General features: G+C 49.3%; 1 protein-coding gene across 1 annotated transcript; it reads left to right on the top strand.

Annotated features, from left to right (window-relative positions):
- The first annotated feature begins 698 nt into the window (after positions 1 to 698).
- AMBP (alpha-1-microglobulin/bikunin precursor) lies at positions 699 to 19,287 on the top strand. The gene is given in 10 exon segments (NM_001133597.2): positions 699 to 877; positions 2,236 to 2,378; positions 3,936 to 4,012; positions 4,834 to 4,950; positions 5,934 to 6,035; positions 9,236 to 9,282; positions 16,659 to 16,740; positions 17,824 to 17,991; positions 18,317 to 18,490; positions 19,144 to 19,287. Coding segments are annotated over 10 exon segments (1,059 nt in total). The 5' UTR covers positions 699 to 760; the 3' UTR covers positions 19,176 to 19,287.
- Positions 19,288 to 19,726: the final 439 nt, after the last annotated feature.

The following is a 19,726-nucleotide window of genomic DNA, read 5'->3' as shown; positions in this document are numbered from 1 at the left end:
GCAAGTCACTTCACTTCTTGGAGACTCAACTCCTCTGCCTGTAAAGGGGACAAATAGCGCCTACTTCATAAGCTTGTTGTGGGGATTCACTGGACACCTGTGGCACGTGTAAAGTGCCTGGTACACAGCCAGCACATAGCAGGGGCTCAGTGAACGGAAGCTCCTAACAGTCATCATTGTTAATGTCTCTATTATTTGCAAAGGCTAGGGCAAGCCTGGGGGCTGGAGAAGGAACTCTGGAGACAGGATACCTGGGTTCTGGTCTTGGCTCTGCCCATAGACTTCCCTGAGGTCTCTGGCAAGTCACTTCCTCTCTTTGGGCCTCAGTTTTTTTCCTGTGAGAAATGGGCCCAATCAGGCTTGACCTGCTGGCTCACAGGGCTGTGAGGTCCAGACGGCATGACTCAGCAGAAAGGCCAGGTCGCTCCCCATCCTCGCATGCCCCCTGCGGGGGACTTTTGGGGGGGCGGAGCCCAACCCTGGTGCTCCAGGGCCCTATTGTGCTTGGCCAATGCCTCTTCTGAAGCAGCCACCCCGGCCTCTTGGCACTGCTGACCCCAGCCAGGCTACAGGGATCGATGGGAGCTGGCCTTGGGGCTGTAATTGGCCCCAGCTGAGCAGGGCAAACACTGAGGTCAACTACAAGCCACACGCCCCTTCCCTAGCCTCAGTTCACAGCTACCCTGTTGTAGGGAGGCGGTGGCCCTTCTGTTGCTAGACCGAGCCTGTGGGATACACCAAGGCAGAGGAGCCCATAGCCATGAGGAGCCTCGGGGCCCTGCTCTTGCTGCTGAGCGCCTGCCTGGCAGTGAGCGCTGGCCCTGTGCCGACGCCGCCCGACAACATCCAAGTGCAGGAAAACTTCAATATCTCTCGGGTAAGGCTGCCGCTCTCTGTGGTGGGGCGGATGTGGTGATGGGGAGTCCAGGCAGATGGGCCCTGCTGAGCAAGTGCTGCCTGTCTCGGGGTCTCAGGCTTCCACTCAGATCATCTGGCATTATGGGATCCTTTGAAGGTACAACTCTATCCCCTGCCATTCCGTGGGCCTCTTGGCTGACATTCTATGAGTCAAACGTCCTCACCTTCTGCACTGTCCTCGTGGGCTCCAAAGGGAACCCTTGTGTTAATGGGAACCTGCTCCAGAGAAGGCGTTGTCCTGCCTGCCACTGCCCTGCAGCCACCGTGCAGACACCTAGCTTTGCCCAGACCTCCCAGCCCTTTCTTCTCGAATGACTCCCCTCTCTGTGGCATCTTTCCCTTGGCTCTTCCTGCGTCCCCTGCCCACATCCTGGCCTGACTGTGGACAGACACCTGGGGTGGCACAGCGTGGGCATGTGGCCAGCAGCTTTCGGGTTGGGCATGTGGGCAAGAGGTGAAGCAGGACAGAGATTGGGGTTGGGGGACATTCAGAGGCTTGGGCACAAGGAGAGACCTGGACTGGGGCAGGACACTCCTGCAAGTGTGGAGTGCCAGAGCTGCCTTCCAGCCCCCACTCTGCCCTAAATCCCGGGGTGGCTTTGAGCAGACCCTTGCCAACCTGGGGCTGTCTCCATGTCTGTATGAAGGGTCTCAGAACCTTCTAGCTGTGGTGTCATGTGGGTTTTGTTTACTTTTAGGGACAAGGAAAAGTCGTGGCAGAGGGGCAATGAGGAGCAGGTCCCTGTGGCAGTTTGGGACGCAAAGGGTGTGGGGCACAATGGCCTGTTCCGCAGGAGCCCGAGGGCTCCTTCAGCTGTCCCGTGCACTTTCAGGAGGAAGAGGAAGCAGGCCTATCCTGAATGACCCTATCATGTTCATTATACTTTTGAAATACTTCCTAACATGGGGCTGTGGGCTGCCTTGCGAGGTGGGGAACACCCCATCATTGGAAGAGTAAAAGACAGGACTCCAGCTCTTGGGGAGCAGTGGTTGATGGAGCTATGGACAGATCCCACATCTTGAAAGAGTTAGCCCTTCTGCAGGGCAGGTTGGGACCCCAGCCGCACACCTGCTTCCTGGGCTTGCTGTGATGCCTGAAACGCCACTCTTAGGGATCTGTCCTCCCTTGAAGGTGTGTGGCCTCTGATTCGTCATAAGACATTATCCCTTAAAAGGATAAGTCATTTCAAGAAGGAGAAGGAGGAGGAGGAGGAGGAGGAGGAGGAGGAGGTGGTGGAGGGTGGGGAGGAGATGTCAGCCAGGTGTGCTTTGAGGTCTGAGACTGATGCGGACCCCCAGAGCTCACCTGCCTCCTAGATCTATGGGAAGTGGTACAACCTGGCCATCGGTTCCACCTGCCCCTGGCTGAAGAAGATCATGGACAGGATGACAGTGAGCACCCTGGTGCTGGGAGAGGGCGCTACAGAGGCGGAGATCAGCATGACCAGCACTCGTTGGCGGTGAGCATTGGGGTGGGGCCAGAAAGCTGAGAGAGACCCAGAGACCTACAACCTTCCCAGCCCTGGGCATCCTGGGAAGTTGCAGATCTCTGCTTCCAGCCAGGACCTTCCTGCTGAACCCCAGATCCCTCTACTCTCCTTCACCAGGACGGCCCCTTTCAGGCGTCCTATTCCTCAAGGGCAGTGTCCCAGCACTGTGCCTGTTCTGCAAACTGCTCCTCCCCCTTGGGCATTCCTTAGCCCAGTGTGGGCACTATAGCCCCCCAGGGACCCAGCCTGGGAACTGGGCTCCTCTCTCCCGTGTCACCCATCATCAAGTCCTGCCCATTCTCCTCCTAAATCCCCCCAACCTGTTCACTTCTCCCCTCTCCACTGCCACCACCCTGGTCCAAGCCACCTCCCTTTCTTTCCTGGCTGTCTGCCACGACCTCTCTACTCTTTCCCCACCTCTGATCTCCACCCTTCCACCCCATCCACTCTTCACCCAGTAGCCAGAAAGACCTTTTGAAAACTCACATCTGCTCAAGACCCCTCCATGACTCCCCAGTGCCCCGGGAGTAAGATTCAAACCCTTGATGTGGCTTTCTAGGACCCTCCCAGCACCCAGAACTCCCTGCCACACACTCTGCCATGTACTCTGAGTCCTACTCACATGGACCTTCTTTCGGTTCTGGAACTCTCACGCCTCCAGGTCCTTGCACCTGATGTTCCTTTTACTGGGAGCACCTCTCCTCACTTCCCTGGGCTAGTTAGTTCCTGTGGATTCTTCAGAACTCAGGTTTCATGTCACCTCCTCCAGGAAGCCCTCCCAGACACCCAGGTTCAGGTTACATGCCCTTCTTTGTGCCCGAAGAGGACCTCACACTTACCCCCATGTGATACTTCTCACACTGATTGCATCTGCCTCTCTCCTGCCTGCCTGACCCATGCAATTGCAAGCTCCAGGAACCCCAAGGGATGGGGTCTGTCTTGCTCTCTCATGTATCCCTGCCATGTAGCACAGGGCTTGCCACATAGGTGCTGCCCAATAAATATCCATTGGATAAATAGTGCTCATTGTAACAATAATAGCTAATTCATACATAGTGCTTCCTCCAAGTTCTTTACATATGTGTCAGTTGACCCTCACACTAACCATGTGAGGTAGAAACTATCATGATCCCCATTTTATAAATGAGAAAACTGGAGCAAGAGAGACACAGAACAATACATGGATGACTGCAGGAATTCTTCACTCCAGCTCCTCCTGCCTCAGTATAATGTGTAAATTTGATTAAGGAAGGCGGCTTTAGTGCTGGCTTTGCCAGGAGGATGGCATGGATTTGTCTCTTCTTCTGTGTCCCTCCATCATATGGAAAATGGGGGTCTCTCAGGGCTAGTGTGAGGATTAAACAAGACATTTGGAAATGTTCATTTCCGAATTAAAAAGCAAACAAAAACACACAAACAAAAAAACCCCAAAACCAAGGCATTTGGAAACAGCCCTGCAGGAGGGTTGAGTGTCAGGACCCTGATCTCTACCAGGAGTGACCTTCCCTTTGATCTGTTCATTTCTAGGAAAGGTGTCTGTGAGGAGACGTCTGGAGCTTATGAGAAAACAGATACTGATGGGAAGTTTCTCTATCACAAATCCAGTAAGTGGAGTGGAAAGAGACACACGCATTCTCTCCTTTGCTTGAAAATACCTTGATGTCCTCAGCTCCCTCTGCCTCTGTAACCTTTCCTCCCATTTAGCTGAGATGTCATCTAGCCTTCCCCCAAACAACTCCTCCTCTTCCTCCTCCTTCTCCTCCTCTCCCCTCCCCTTCCCTCTCTCCTTCCCTGCCCCACCGGTGCCCACACCCAGAGTAGGGTGATGGTGCTGATTTCACCAGTCTTCATGTCTTCTTAGGCACCTGCTATCAGCTGATAAAAATTTACTAAGCATCTACCATGTACAGAGTGCATGATGCTAAGTGAGAGAAGGATTTGGACATTAATTTATTTGTTAGTTCAGAAAATGTTTATTGAATATGCTCTATGTGCCAAACAATTGTGTTACAGCTGAATAAATGAATGTTTGGCTAGATAGATGGATGAATGAACAAATGATTGGTGACTGAATATATGTAAGGATAAATGAGTCAAAGAGTCAGTTACCTAATAGGTAAATTGATGGAGTGATAGGGGAAAGAAGGAAGGAAGGAAGGAAAGAAGGAAGGAAGGGAGAATTGATGTATGGAGAGGATAGATGGATTGAGTGATGGTGGATGAATTAATGTGAGTACATGGAGGAGATAGATGGGTGGATAGGGAGAGATTGAATATGGATGAATTGATAAATACAGATATGGAAGGCATGGCTGGATAGATGAATGGATGAGGAGATGATGTGTAAGTAAACAGGTGACGGACCTCCAGCTAGAAGAGTCTACTGACCACTGATCCCTTTGGTCTGCCTGCACCTCCCATGCAGAATGGAACATAACCATGGAGTCCTATGTGGTCCACACCAACTATGATGAGTATGCCATTTTCCTGACCAAGAAATTCAGCCGCCGTCATGGACCCACCATTACTGCCAAGCTCTACGGTAAAGGCTCATTACTAGATGTGTCCATTGGAGTTAAGGGTGGGAGGACATTGATTTATGGACAGTGGAGTGGGTAAGCACAGGGAGTTTTGCTTTTTCTTTCTGACAAAACTCCAATTTGGAGAAAGGTACAATCACTGAGTCTCCCTGGAGCAGGTGAAATTCTCTTTTTTTGATCTCTAAAATTCCAGGCCCAGAGAATTACAGAGCCTCCAGGCCCTTAAAAGAACCAGTGGGGGCTGGGTGCTGTGGCTCACACCTGTAATCCCAACACTTTGAGAGGCCAAGGCAAGAGGATTGCTTGAGGCCAGGAGTTTGAGACCACCTTGGGCAATATACTGAGACTGCATCTCTACAAAAAGTCAAAGAATTAGCTGGGCATAGTGCATGTGCCTGCAGTCCCAGCTACTCAGGAAGCTTAGGCAGGAGGGTCACTTGAGCCCAGGAATATGAGGCTGCAATGAGCTATGATTGTGCCACTGCATTTCAGCCTGGGCAACAGAGCAAGACCCTGTCTCAACTAAAAAAAAAAAAATAGGGATCGAGACCATCCTGGCTAACATGGTGAAACCCCGTCTCTACTGAAAATACAAAACATTAGCTGGGCGTGGTGGCAGGTTCCTGTAGTCCCAGCTACTCGGGAGGCTGAGGCAGGAGAATGGCGGGAACCCGGGAGGCAGAGCTTGCAGTCAGCTGAGATCACGCCACTGCACTCCAGCCTAGGCGACAGAGCGAGACTCCGTCTCAAAAAAAAAAAAAAGGGAAGAGTCCTTTGTGGGGACTCAGGAGACCTGGGTGGGAACCTAGGAGGGACCCCTCTTCCTCTTGGGAGCCTGTCTTTCCTTCAGTGTATCAAATAGATTAAACTGCATCAATAGTTTTCAAATTTTCCCTAAGTGAAAATCACTGGGCAAAATCATTTCAGGCCCTTCCACTCCAAGCATCTAGTGGTTCTAGGGGTCTCCTCTGCTTCCTCCTTGCAGGGCGGGCGCCGCAGCTGAGGGAAACCCTCCTGCAGGACTTCAGAGTGGTTGCCCAGGGTGTGGGCATCCCTGAGGACTCCATCTTCACCATGGCTGACCGAGGTACATAGCACCCCTGCACCTCAAATTCCTGTCCCCTCTTCATCCCTTGTGGGCGCCAGAGACCATCCCAGCCCCTGCGTCCTTACTATAACCCTCTGAGATAAAGAGGTGCCACAGCCTCCCCTCCATAGTGAATCAGGAAGCCAATGGATTTGCTCCAAGTCTCACAGCTTATTCCTAGCAGAGCTTAGACTAGAACCCATTCAGTGTTCATCCTACTGCCATGTGTCTCAGGGAGGTTGTAGCCAGAATCCACAGATACCTCTTAGGAGGCAAAAGAATTTTGGGATTAAGAGCGTGGGCTCAGGAATCAGAGTGTTACGGGATCTTTGGGGCATTGCTTTTCTGGCTGGAAACCTCTGTGGCCAGTGGTACCTTTGCCTGAGTTTTGCTTGGGCCTGCTGGACTTGTTCCACCCACTTGGCCTGGTAGACTGTGTTTGGCTCATGCTACTGGCCTGGATCCCACACCTCCAAGGGAGACTGCAACTCAGGCGTGAAGTGGCAGGGGATGTGTGAGTGAGTCTGTGGTCCAGCCACTGCAGTCAAAACATGCTGGCTGCTGCCATGGGGTGGGCAGCTCCAGGTGCTGGCATGGTGCCAGCACTCTGTAAGGCTATGGCTGGACCAGGTGCACCACAAGCAGATTTCCCAGCTGGCACCAGGGAATGGAGTGGTGCCTGGAAGCTTGGAGATGCCAGGAACTGCAGGGCCCCAAAGAGGGAGTTACAGTCCTGGCTGGTGGAGCTCCCAGGTCTGAGCTCCCCAAAGGGCTGCAGCTTTTATCTCCTTCTCTTCACCTGCAATGTGGTGAGCAAAGGGCATGTTTCAGCCCTGTTTGTGTTACAGTTAGCCTTGCCATTTTGTGGGTCCCAAGTTCTTGTCCTGTGACCAGAAAGAATGAGGTACACAGAAAAATGTAGGGTGAGCGAGATGAAGGGGAGCTTTACTAAGCAATAGAACAGCTTGGAGGGGACCTGCAGTGGGCAGCTCCTTTCTGCAGCCAGGGTGTTCTGATGAGTGTTCAGTTCCTAGCAGAGAGGAGACCCTGGAATGAGAAGCTCCTTTCTGCAGGCAGATCATCTGCTGAGGCTGCAGCTCTCAGCAGAGAGGAGGCCCTAGAGTGTGTGTCTCCTCTCTGCAGGCAGGTCATCCCATAGTCTCCCCTTGTCTCTCTGTCCTCTGTTCGAATCTGGCTGAGTCTGGGGTTTTTATGGGCGCTCCGTATGCAAGTTTGTACTGACTGGCCCATGGGCGGCCATGGGTAGGCCCAGGGAAAAGCACCATAAGTTCCCCATCTGGTTCACAGGACTGGTGGCCCAGGCCCCAGCCTTCAGGCCCTCCCCAGCTTGAAGGTGGGGCTTCACTGGGGATCAGCCTCCTTCCACTCAGGAGCCTGTCAGCCTCTTGCTGCTATTCATGGCACCCAGGCTGTTCATGCCAAGAGGCGCCTGCAGGCCAGTGCCAGGCTGCCATCAGCCCCCACTCAGCCTCCCTCCCATGCTTGTTGGCACCCAAAGTCTGGAGGGGGCTGAGGCAGCTGGGAGCTGGCTTGTCAGCACTGCCCTGAGCATGTGCACACCTGTCCAGGCTGCAACAGCACCCTGGCTCAGCCCTGATCTTGCTCCAAAATAAAGCAGGCACCAACAGCAGAGAGAAGCCAGGCAGTGGGAGCAGGCATCCTAGAGTCTGTGGTGGGCAGGGGAACTTCCTGGGCCCCTGAGAGTGCAGAAATGCTTGGGTCCATAGCTGCAGCAGGGCGGCTGCTGCTGCACCTGGGGAGCTCCTGCCCCACCAACTCAGAAGGGGCAGGGCTCCCACTTGTGCCCAGCTCCCACCAGCTCAATGGGGTATGCAGCCCCAGCCACACCCCTTTGCAGCCTGGGGCAGGGGCTGTGGGCCCTTGCTGGGCCCAGGCTGATGTCTGGGGCTGGGATGACATCGTGGCAAGCTCCCTCCATGGCCCCAGCACTCAGGGGTGGCCTGAGGCTCCCCTTGCCTGGCTTGCAACCCTGACCAAGGGGTGCTTCCAGGAGTGGATTGCAGACCCCAGGCCCAGCCGTCCAGAGTGTCAGGCTTGATGGTCACCCCAATGTGGGGTGGACCCTGGGGACATGGCCCCTGGTGGCTTCACACAGAGCCTCCTCCCAAGGCACAGGAACCTGGTGCCCTCAGTGGGGTGGGCCTCGTGGCCACACCACTGGCTGGGTCCCTGAAGTGGGCGCCACTCCCATTTCCCACCCCAGGGCCCCGAAGCATAGCCCCAGCTCCAGGCCCAGGCCCAGCCCCATGCCCCAGGCCCAGCCCCACGCTCTGTGTGCAAGTGCAGCACTGCCCTGGGCCCAGCTCTGCCTCAGGGGCCCTCTCTGCCCAACTGTATTGCTCCCCTGCTGGCAGGTGACTCAGCCCAGCCCCATTGTGACGGCCCCCAGGGTGGCAGGCTCCAGGAGGCTCCCAGAGGTGGGCTCCGGGGACTGTCAGCCTCCTCCCCACAACTTCTCCGCAGTGATGGTGGGCGAGAATGGCAAGGTGGGGCCAGAGTCTGGAGCAACAGAGGCTCTGGGCCTGGGAGTGGGGTCTACCTGGCTGCATGAGGATGGGGGTGGCACAGTTGCCTGCCTCAGGGATGGGAGGCACAGGGGTCCCAGCTCCACCACTGCCACTTCCACAGTCACTCCTACCACCAATGCTCGTGCCTCCGCACTGCAGCCAGTGTGATGGCAGCGGCCACTCCGGATGGCCCACTGCTGCCATCAAGAGCACCTGGATTCAAACTTAGCTGTGTGGCCTCTGGCTGTTCAACCTCTCAGAGCCTCATTTCCCTCATCTGTAAATTGGGCATTATAACACCTTCCTTAGAAGTTGCTGTAAAAGGCAATGCAATAAAACCATTAAGTAAAATAGCACTGTGCTCATAAATGCTCAGTCAGTGTTAGCTATTGCTATTCTTTCCGTGATGCTGATAAAATGATGCTAGTGGGGTGGGGTGGAGTGGACAGATGGTAATGATGGTGCAGCCACCAGTCTGTTGCTTTTCCAGTGAATGGCCCTGAGCAAGCCACACAGGCGGGACCATTCATGAAGTGGACTAAGGCATGACAAGTTCCCAGCACGATGCTCACCAAAGAAACAAATCTGGGTCTAGGATGGCCCCTGAGCCTGGTCCTCTTATTCACTCCTCTCTCCTGCTCTGTGACCTAGGTGAATGTGTCCCTGGGGAACAGGAACCAGAGCCCATCTTAATCCCGGTGAGTGCCTCATCCCCGACCCCATCCCAACCCATCCCACCCCAGTCTGCCCCAAGCACGCTGCACACTTGATCCTGCTGCGGGGGTGGGGGGGAGGCAGAGTCATGGGGAGTGGGTGAGAGAAGGCAGCGATGGGCATGAGTGTTGAAGTCAGACTCACTGGGGCTCCATCTTGATTTTGCCACCTGGACTAGTTGCCAATCCATCTGGACCTCACTTTTCTCATCTTCAAAACAGGATAATTACACTTACCTTCCAGGCTTGTGGTAGAATTTAATGACATATAGAAAAGTTCTTAGCAAAGTGCCTAAAAGTGTCTAAAAGAAGTAAAACACTCAATAATGAAATAATAATACTCAATAATGAAATAATGATATTCAGCATGAAAATAAATCAATTGATTTCCCCAAAAATCAGCAAACCTGAGAACAAGCAGCTTCTCAAACCTTCTCTTTTCCTATGTTGCCTTCTGATTTTGGGGGCTCTCTTATGCTTCCCTTTTATTTTCCCGCATTTTGCCATATCGATTATGCTTTCTTCATTCTCTTTTCTCTGATTATTTGGAAAATTATATATCCTATTCTACTGATGTATGTATGTACATGGGTAGATATCTGTGTGTGTATATATATGTGTGTATATATATAAATATATATATTTATATATATATATATTTGGAAAATTATATATCCTATTCTACTGATGTATGTATGTACATGGGTAGATATCTGTGTGTGTATATATATGTGTGTATATATATAAATATATATGATATTTATTTAGAAAAATATTCTTGAAAATTGCAAAACTATAAACCCCCCACAAAAGACAAAATGCCCTTGTTCCTATGTAGAATTAACAGTTAACACATTAGATATTTGCTCCTATATTTTAAAAGAAAATGACCATTGATCTTACAAAACTAATAAATGGTCATTATGAAGAATTAGAGGAATGCAGAAAAATATAAAGGTAAGTAAATGGTTTTTTTGGTTGTTTTTTTTTAAATCTCACCACCTCAAAACTATCAGCAGTCACACAGTTTCTGGAATCTTGCCACACATATGGATAAAAGGACTTATAGAAAAAAGGACAAATGGATGATCAAATTTAGATATACTGTTATTAAGTGGGATTATATTACAAGTGCTATTTCTAATTTTTAAAAGCATTAATTGTGGTTTTACATGAATTTTTTTTTTTTAATTGAGACGGAGTCCCACTCTGTCACCCAGGCTGGAGTGCAGTCGCATGATCTTGGCTCACTTCAACCTCTGCCTCCCAGGTTCAAATGATTCTCTTACCTCAGCCTCCTGAGTAGCTAGGATTACAGGTGCCCACTACCACGCTTGGCTAATTTTTGTATTTTTTTTTTCAGTAGAGACAGACTTTTGCCATGTTGGCCAGGCTGGTCTTGAACTCCTGACCTCAGGAGATCCACCCGCTTTGGCCTCCCGAAGTGCTGGTATTACAGGCGTGAGCCACTGTGCCTGGCCTTTTGAATTTTTTTTTTTTTTTTTTTTTTTTAAAGAAACTGAAGTGGACTGCTTGATCTTCAAATGAATATTTATTCACAAGAGGATTTATGTCCTAAAGATTCTTCTAAAGTCAAGGTTGTGAAAAGACATTTAAGAGGCTGCCATCACTGTATATTTTTCAAGAGTATATTTATTGTCTCCGTGAGTCGACCGTGACTGGGAAGACAGACAGGAGCACTCTCTTTGAGAGTGAAACTCTGTTGCAACTCTTCTTTTTGTCTTTTACATTGTTTAGATCGATACCATTCCCATGTTCTCTGTCTCCATAATCCCATCTTTTAGGAGTAGTTCTATATTTTAGTGGTTTCTGTTCTTACCTGTAGTGAATATAACCACAGCTTCTCCATTCCTGAGTTATTTATTTCTCTTATTCTCTTAATTAGTGCCATTCCTTTGCCAGGTGGTGTTTTTGAGGAGGGTTCATGGGTGTTTCAGTCCATGAATTCTCCCATGTTTGAGAAGGTCAGTCAGTTTCCTTCATATTTGATGCCATTTTGCTTGGGTGTGACAGTCTCGGGTTGTGTGTGCCTTCCCTTAGAACTTTGTACATGTTACTCCATTGTTCTCAAGTGCTGATTATTGCTATGAAAAAGCCCGAGACCCGTGTGATATTTCTTCTCTTTGTAGGCAATTTATTTCTTCTGTTCAGATGCCTGGGAAAACTTTATCATTAAAATCAACATCTTAACAAAACCTGTCTTGATGTTGAAAATTCTATTTAAAAATTTATTGGGGGTTGGGTGCAGTGGCTCATTCCTGTAATCTCAGCACTTTGGGAAGCTGAGGCAGGAGGATCACTTGAGGCCAGGAGTTTGAGACCAGTCTGGGCAACATAGCGAGATTCCATCTCTACAAAAAGTGTGTTTGTTTGTTTGTTTTTTAAATTAGCCAGCTCAGTGGGTGGCACTTGTAGTCCCAGCAACTCGGGAGGCTGAGGAGGAAGTATTGCTTGAGCCCAGGAGTTCTAGGTTATAGTGAGCTATGATTGTGCCACTGCACTCTAGCCTGGGCAACAGTGAGACCTTGTCTCTATTTAAAATATACATTTTGAGCCAGGCATGGTGGCTCACGCCTGTAATCCCAGCACTTTGAGAGGTGAGGCGGGCAGATCAAGAGGTCAGGAGATCGACACCATCCTGGCCAACATGGTGAAACCCCATCTCTACTAAAAATGCAAAAATTAGCTGGGTGTGGTGGCGCAGACCTGTAGTCCCAGCTACTTGGAAGCCTGAGGCAGTAGAATCGCTTGAACCCAGGAGGCAGAGGTTGCGGTGAGCTGTGATCGTACCATTGCACTCCAGCCTGGGCAACAGTGAGACCTTGTCTCTATTTAAAATATACATCCTGAGCCAGGCATGGTGGCTCACGCCTGTAATCCCAGCACTTTGGGAGGTGAGGCGGGCAGATCAAGAGGTCAGGAGATCGAGACCATCCTGGCCAACATGGTGAAATCCCATCTCTACTAAAAATGCAAAAATTAGCCGGGTGTGGTGGCTGAGGCCTGTAGTCCCAGCTACTTGGAAGGCTGAGGCGGTAGAATCGCTTGAACCTGGGAGGCAGAGGTTGCAGTGAGCCGTGATCGCGCCATTGCACTCCAGCCTGGGTGACAGGGCAAGACTCTGTCTCAAAATAATAATAATAATAATAATGATAATAATAATAATAATAACACATCCTGGAATTCAATGTTCTCTTTTCATATACAGATTACATTTCTTCTGTGTTTGAGGGAAATCTCTCTTGATATCATTGGGTTTATCTTCCTTCCTTTTGTTGGGTTTTGCTACTTCAGGAACACTTGTTCTCTCATCTGGGAGCATCTTTGCCTTCCACATCTATTGGTTTCTCCCCAGTCGCTTTCATCTCTTTGTCGTTTCTATCTGCATTCACTGGGATTATCACTAGTCTCTCTCCTATGACATTCATTGCATTTTTAGCAGTCATTCCTTTGTGCAGACTGTCATTTCACTCTGTTCCTTGCTATTTCTATTTCTAATTTATTTGCTGGTTCCGAATTATGTTGTTTTGGTTCTCAATTTGTTTCTGTAGGATTGGATTTTCTCTTTTCATCTTATTCTGTTGTTTTTGCTCATGTGTATAATCCCAGCACTCTGGGGGGCCGAGGCAGGAAGACTGCTTGAGGCCAGGAGTTCAAGACCAGCCTGGGCAACATAGCAAGACCCCATCTCTACACACACACACACATACACACACACATACACACACACACACACATGCACATAAATGCATGTTCTAATTAAGTAATTCCATAGCTTGAAGGCATTGAGGAATTTCCTTCTATTTCTTGAGTTCTGTTTTCTTCTGGTGTCACAGGTTGGGTTCCCCAGGACCAACACCTGTAGGGGAGAAGGCATGAAGGCAGGATAGGGCAGAGGAAGCAGTCCAGCTGCGATGCAGTTACAATGCCTCAGCCAACACTACAGGGACCTCTGACATTTCAGAGACATCCCAAGATGCTGCAAAGGGGCTGAGCCCTAATACCCGTGTGTTGATCAGTCTGGGAGGTGGGCATGACTTTGGGTGAGATGGCTCCTTTAGCTGCCACAGTCCCCAAAAGGGGCTGACCCCTGGGGGCTGTCTGACAGTAGCACTGCCAGCGACTGAGAAAGTACATCCATTGCTGAGGGAAATCCAGGTAGGTTATGAAGGTGTCCACCACAGCCGGGCTCTTTCTCTTATTCAGGTTATTTTTTTATTCACTTCTGAGGTGGGTTTGGGTAGTTTCTGTACCATTTCTCTTCATCTTGCTTCTTCTTAGTCAGCTTTATCCAGACTTCCTGTTTGTTCTGGTACAATGGGAGGTGTCATTTACTCCTTGGCTCTCTTCCCACCAAATTTGAGCCCAATCCCACCTCCCCCAGCCCCATCCTACTTTAGTGTAAGATCTGGGTGTTTTATGTTCATCAACTTTTGTAACGTCCAAGGGAATGGTGGGGATGGGGTAATGAGCTGCCCCGAGGTGCACGTGCGGGTCTGAATACCGTCTGTGTGTTTCCTGGGGCTGCCGTAACAGACAACCACAAACTGGGGATTTAAACAACACAGATTTGCTGTCTCACAGTTCCGGAGGCCAGAAGTCCAACATCAAGTTGCTGGAAGGGTTGGTTCCTTCTGCGGGCTTCAAGAAAGAATCTGTGCCGTGGCCTCTGGTGGTTTGCTGGCAGTCTCTGGTGTTCCTTGGCTTGTTAAAAGCATCATCCCAATTCCTGCCTTTATCTTCACAGGGAGTTCTCTATGTGTGTGAATCGCCCGTTTAGAAGGACACCACTCATATTGGATTAGGGTCCACCCTAATAACCTCATCTTAATTAATTGCATCTGAACAATCTGATTTCCAAATAAGGTCACATTCTGAGGTTCTGGGGGGTTAGGAACCCAGTATGTGAATTTTGGGGGTCACAGTTCAATCCATAACATCCTTCCTCTGCTTCTATTTGGAAGGACTGCTGAAGGTTCTGGATGGGGTTTATTATCTCTGTGTGGGCTGGGGTGATATAGTCCATCCCACGGCAACGTGTCCTGGAGCACTCAATTGCATAGCCCTGGAACTTTTATTACCATTCCGCCCGTTGCGTGAACTCCATTTTTGCTTTTTACTCCTTTCTCTCCAAAAGGCATGTTCACCACTACTCTATCAGGAAAGGAAAGGGATGGGGTGCCCCTCAGTTTTCTCCTTCTGGATTTAGAAGTATTAGGAAGAAGAATAAATCTGATGACATACCAGGCCTGGAGGTTGGAGGGCACAGCTGAGCCATTCTATTCAGTTCCAAAATGTCTTGTGTTTTTTCCCTTGGTTGCGAGTTTTAAAGTTTTTGGCTTTAAGTTGGGATCCTTTCCTTGTTTGAATGACACTGATGACAATTTGGGGGCTGGGGCTATGCTTTTAAACTCATTTTTTTTTTTTTTGCTAAATGTTAGGTATTGGGGGGAGAACTCTAGAGGAGAGTTTCAATCTGCTCTTTTAATCCAGATGTCAACTGAATCTGTATTTCTTTATCAATGTCAAGAATAAAACCAAAGCTAACGACTCCCCTTGCAAAAGAGTGAAATACAGCACACTTCTATTTCCCCTGTTTCTCACCATGTTCATCCTTTCAGATTTTTCCCCATACCTGTTTTTGTGGTTATGATCTGAAATTGTTTACATTTCCCACCTTTATTTTTTTTAAAAAAGAATTGTTTCTAAATATTTCCAGTAAATGACATAACCATGCTAGCAATTATTTACTGTAAAACTCTATATTTTATTGGCTTTATACCTTATCATTATTCCTTTGACATTCCATCTTTAATTTCTGGCATTTAGATTTCTTTCTTAATTGGTGGGACTATTTCTACAAGTAATTTTTCCAGGAAAGATACATGGGTGGCAAATGTCTGAATCCTTGCAAGGCTGAGAATGTCTTTCTGTGGTTATATCATACAGCCAGTGGCTTGGATGAGTGAAGGATCCCTGGGTTACAACCTTTTGCCTCTTAAAACCCTCAGATATTGCTCTGGGGCTTCTGTCGTTAAATGCTGTCATTTACTCTGAGGGCCACCAGGCTCTTTATTCTTTGTCCCTAGGAATGTCCAAGAAGGAGTTCTTCAGTAATTTTGCCTGATTCCCTTTTTCCCTATAATTGGGCAACTCGAATCTTTCTTTAACTCAAAAAGTTTTCTTCTATTATTTCTATATTGATTTTCTCTTCTGGAAATCATATTATGTGGATTTATTTCCTGTAGCATGGAAACTGCACTTTATCATCTCTACAGTGTGGTTAAATTCGACATCATTTTAATGTTCAACAATTGTCTACTTTCACATATTCATTTCCATCACTGTTGGCTCCTGTTATATGGATGTATGTCATCTTTTTTTCTTGTTTTTTGGATGCATGTCATCTTGAATTTCAGGGAAGGTTTAAGTGTTCTTCTGTTTCTTACTGCCATCAACCTGAATTCCAGAAGATCCAGAATATCTCCCATTTAGTAAGGGTATTTCTTCAACCCAACCCAATTCTGGCAGCTGCAGTATTTAACTTGTCCCACGATTTTTCTCCATTTCTCTATCCTCATCAAGGAAAGCCTATATGCCACCAGCTTAAGACTGGTCTGGAAGACAGTGAAAGTCCCTGACAGTTTTCACAGTGTTTTGTTGCCCCTGAAAAGGAGATGGGAAATTTTGAGATTACTACAGCTACCTTCTCAAGTTCCAGGTCTCACCTGTGAGCAGGGCTGCTCATCTCTTCTATAATTGCCCTGGGATCCTGCCTCAGGGACTCTACACCCAGAGGCCCTCTTGACAGCTTTGGCAGCCTGCCCTGCTCTGCAGTCCCCACCACCACAACAAGGAGTTACGATCAGTTTCAGGGTCCCTTCTTTCTCTCTGGATTTTTTTTTTTTTTTCTGCAAGCAGCTAATGATGATCTGGTCAGCCCTTCCTGTAAACCAGTTGCACCTGTGCTCTGTTGTGCAACAATGCCTTCACATCTTTAGTGTGAGGGTGCTGCTCTCCCCTGGTTTCCAACTCTGGGAAGTACCCTTTTTTCATGACTATATTCCTTTAGGCACTTCAACTGGAAGTTGGATATGGGGCTATTGTCATACCTCATGGTTTTAAATTTCATTTCAGACCAGAAATCTGTCCTCTGATGCCCGTTCAGGAATTCAGGTTGATACTTTTGGGAAAACAGTCCTTTAACCAGCCTAAGAGCTGTGTTCCTACCTACACCCTGATTCCCAAAGCAAGTTGTTCATTTCTGTATTCCAGGGGTACAGGAAAGCAATAGTGGCAAGGAGTCTGCAACTGCTTCTTCTCTTTCTCTCCCCCCGCAGAGAGTCCGGAGGGCTGTGCTACCCCAAGAAGAGGAAGGATCAGGGGGTGGGCAACTGGTAACTGAAGTCACCAAGAAAGAAGGTAAAGAACACCTGCCTTTTCACCCCCTCTGCCATACTCCAGAAAGGAAGGTCCCACAGTTGGCTCACCCTGGCTGCTCTTATCAGTGCAAAGTCTCTTTATCTGTTAGAGACTCAAGGGCTGGACTGAGAAAAGGCAAATCAAGTACTCTGCACTCTGCCAGGGGTTGTGGGGGCAGAGAGAGGAGCATGAGGCATCGACCTGGGCTTGAGAACTGTCAACTCCATGATTAGAAGCTGGTTCTTGCCCTGTCTGTATGACTGTGTGGCCTCCTAGCCTTGGTTTCCTCATCCATATTATGGGATAATAGCCCGTGGGGCTGAACATCAGGGCTCTTGTAGGAGGAAGTTGGGGAGGGACATGTGAATGCTTTGTGTAGTTGACAGTGTCCATGACATAACAACTTCCTCTCCAACTCGATCAGCAAACACTGAACCCTGCTCTGCCCCAGGCCCTGTGCTGGGCACTAGGGTCACATACACCACTCGTGTCGTTTTGGAACTTCTGGTCTAGTGGGGAAGGCATCCAAGGGAGAAGGTGATGGGCCCAAAAGGAAGGGTCAGCTAAAGGGCGGGGGGAGCTGAGAGGTTGGAGGGGTGAGGGGATCAGGAGGACTTCATGGGTAGAGGGGAATTCACACTGTGTCCAGGCATCTAGGTAAAGTTTTATGGAGGGTGGCATTCCAGGGAGCAAGGAACAATGGGAGCACAGGCAGGGTGGGTGGGACTTGGTGAAAAGGTCAGGCTGGCCAGTGTGGGTGCTGGTGCATATGTCATCAACTACTATTACAGAGTTTTGGGGCAGACAAGACCAATACAGGGGGACAGTGGGCCTGTGGTTCACTGGTAACTCCCCATGACATGGAGTGGAATAGGCACTGGTTTTGGAGACAGGGTTTTGAATCTTAGCTCTTTGTGACCCCAGGCAAGTTACTTCACCTCTCTGAGAGTCAGTTTGCTTATCTAAAAAGAATTGATAATCCTTTTAGTGAAAATTAAATGAGATGGTGCATATCAAGTGCCCAGCCTGATAATGGGTACACAGTCAACACTTGGTCAGTGCTGCTGGTCTGCCCCTCCCTAGATTCCTGCCAGCTGGGCTACTCGGCCGGTCCCTGCATGGGAATGACCAGCAGGTATTTCTATAATGGCACATCCATGGCCTGTGAGACTTTCCAGTATGGCGGCTGCATGGGCAACGGTAACAACTTCATCACAGAAAAGGAGTGTCTGCAGACCTGCCGAACTGTGGGTGAGTGCGGGCCGCCACCCCTGTGCGCTCTGCACCCTCAAGACCCTGTCCCTCAAGTAAACCACCTGCGAATTGAAAAGGTAGCTAACAGAGGACCTTCCAGTGGTAGAACTCCAGGCGGTTTCCTGAAATCTTAGGAATTCCACCTTTGGATGTGGAGGACCTCGGGCAAATCATTTTCTTTCTGTGGACCCCAGTTTCCCCATCTGTCAAAGAGGGATGAGGTGTTCTAGATGAGCAGGGCCCTCTGGCTCAGCAGTCTCATGTATGTCTGATCAGCAGTCACAAGGGTTTCTCAAGTTCCATGCCTCTCTCCACTCCACAGCGGCCTGCAATCTCCCCATAGTCCGGGGCCCCTGCCGAGCCTTCATCCAGCTCTGGGCATTTGATGCTGTCAAGGGGAAGTGCGTCCTCTTCACCTATGGGGGCTGCCAGGGCAACGGGAACAAGTTCTACTCAGAGAAGGAGTGCAGAGAGTACTGCGGTGTCCCTGGTGATGGTAGGCAGCCCTGCAGGGTGGCAGGCTGGGCCGAGGGGCTGTTGGAGTCGAGGTGGGAGGGCCCTGGGAGGAGTAGGGGTCTGGAGAGCTGAGTTCTGGACTCTGTACCTGGTAAGTAGCCCATCTACTCTCTGAAATGGGGCTGAGCCTGGGGCCTTACCCCAGCTAGAATTGGGCCTTGGGAAGTTACTAGCCAGGCACCGGCAGAGGGTATGCATGGCTGACTGAGGAGTGGGGAAGAGCTGGGTTCTAATTTTGCGCCTGCAACGTTGAGCAAGTGCCAATCTGAGTGTCAGTATTCTCTTGTAAAATGGGACAAAGCACCTGCCTCCCAGCCTTCCCAGTACCTGACGCGGAGTTAGTACTCAGCTAACAGCAACTGCTACTAATAATAACGACAACAATACAATGGTAACAGTAATAGCATTCCAGGGAACAGCAACCACTGAAGATATCTGTGCCTTGATTTTCCCACTGGAAAATGGCACCTGCTGTAAACCAGAAGAGGAAAAAAAATCTGATCATTTTGTGGAATACCCTTTGGAGATAAATCATTCAGCAAGCAGAGGTTTCTGGCCCCAAGTGACAGCTGCCTTCCCTTCCCTGGGTGTCCCTGCCCACGGACCCCTCCCTGAGTCTCTCTGTGTCCACAGGGGATGAAGAGCTGCTGCGCTTCTCCAACTGACAACTGGCCGGTCTGCAAGTCAGAGGATGGCCAGTGTCTGTCCCGGGGTCCTGTGGCAGGCAGCACCAAGCAACCTGGGTCCAAATAAAAACTAAATTGTAAACTCCTGAAATTCTGTGTGCTCACTGTTCATTGTCATCAGAAGTGTAACAGGGTGGCGGAGGGGAGAAAAAGCCAGGGTGGGGCCATATGCAACCCCAGCTTTCCCCAGAAGTGAAAACTGCATTGGAAACATAATAGAACTATCTTCAGTACATGACGTTGGCTATGCAAATTTTGAAACAAATCAAAGTTCTATTTACATTAGTGTAAAATGGGATTATTTTGTTTTGTTTTAATAAGGCTAGGAAAGAAAGGAGGAAGAAGCTATGGGGACTTGTCTCTGGGAGAGGTTCGATGGGTCATCAGTGACCCAGGCTCAGAAGAAATAATTGTGTCCTGCTGTGCCCAGGGAGCTCAGGGCAGACAGCCTACAAATGCCTGAAATAATTCCCCTGTCCTTTGCTGTACCAAACACCTCCCCAGGGTTTTACTTCAGCTGCAGCCACATC

Source organism: Pongo abelii, chromosome 13, assembly GCF_028885655.2.
Source record: "Pongo abelii isolate AG06213 chromosome 13, NHGRI_mPonAbe1-v2.0_pri, whole genome shotgun sequence".
Taxonomy (NCBI): domain Eukaryota; kingdom Metazoa; phylum Chordata; class Mammalia; order Primates; family Hominidae; genus Pongo; species Pongo abelii.
Note: the sequence above shows the minus strand (reverse complement) of the source record. Positions and strands in the feature narration are given on the sequence as shown.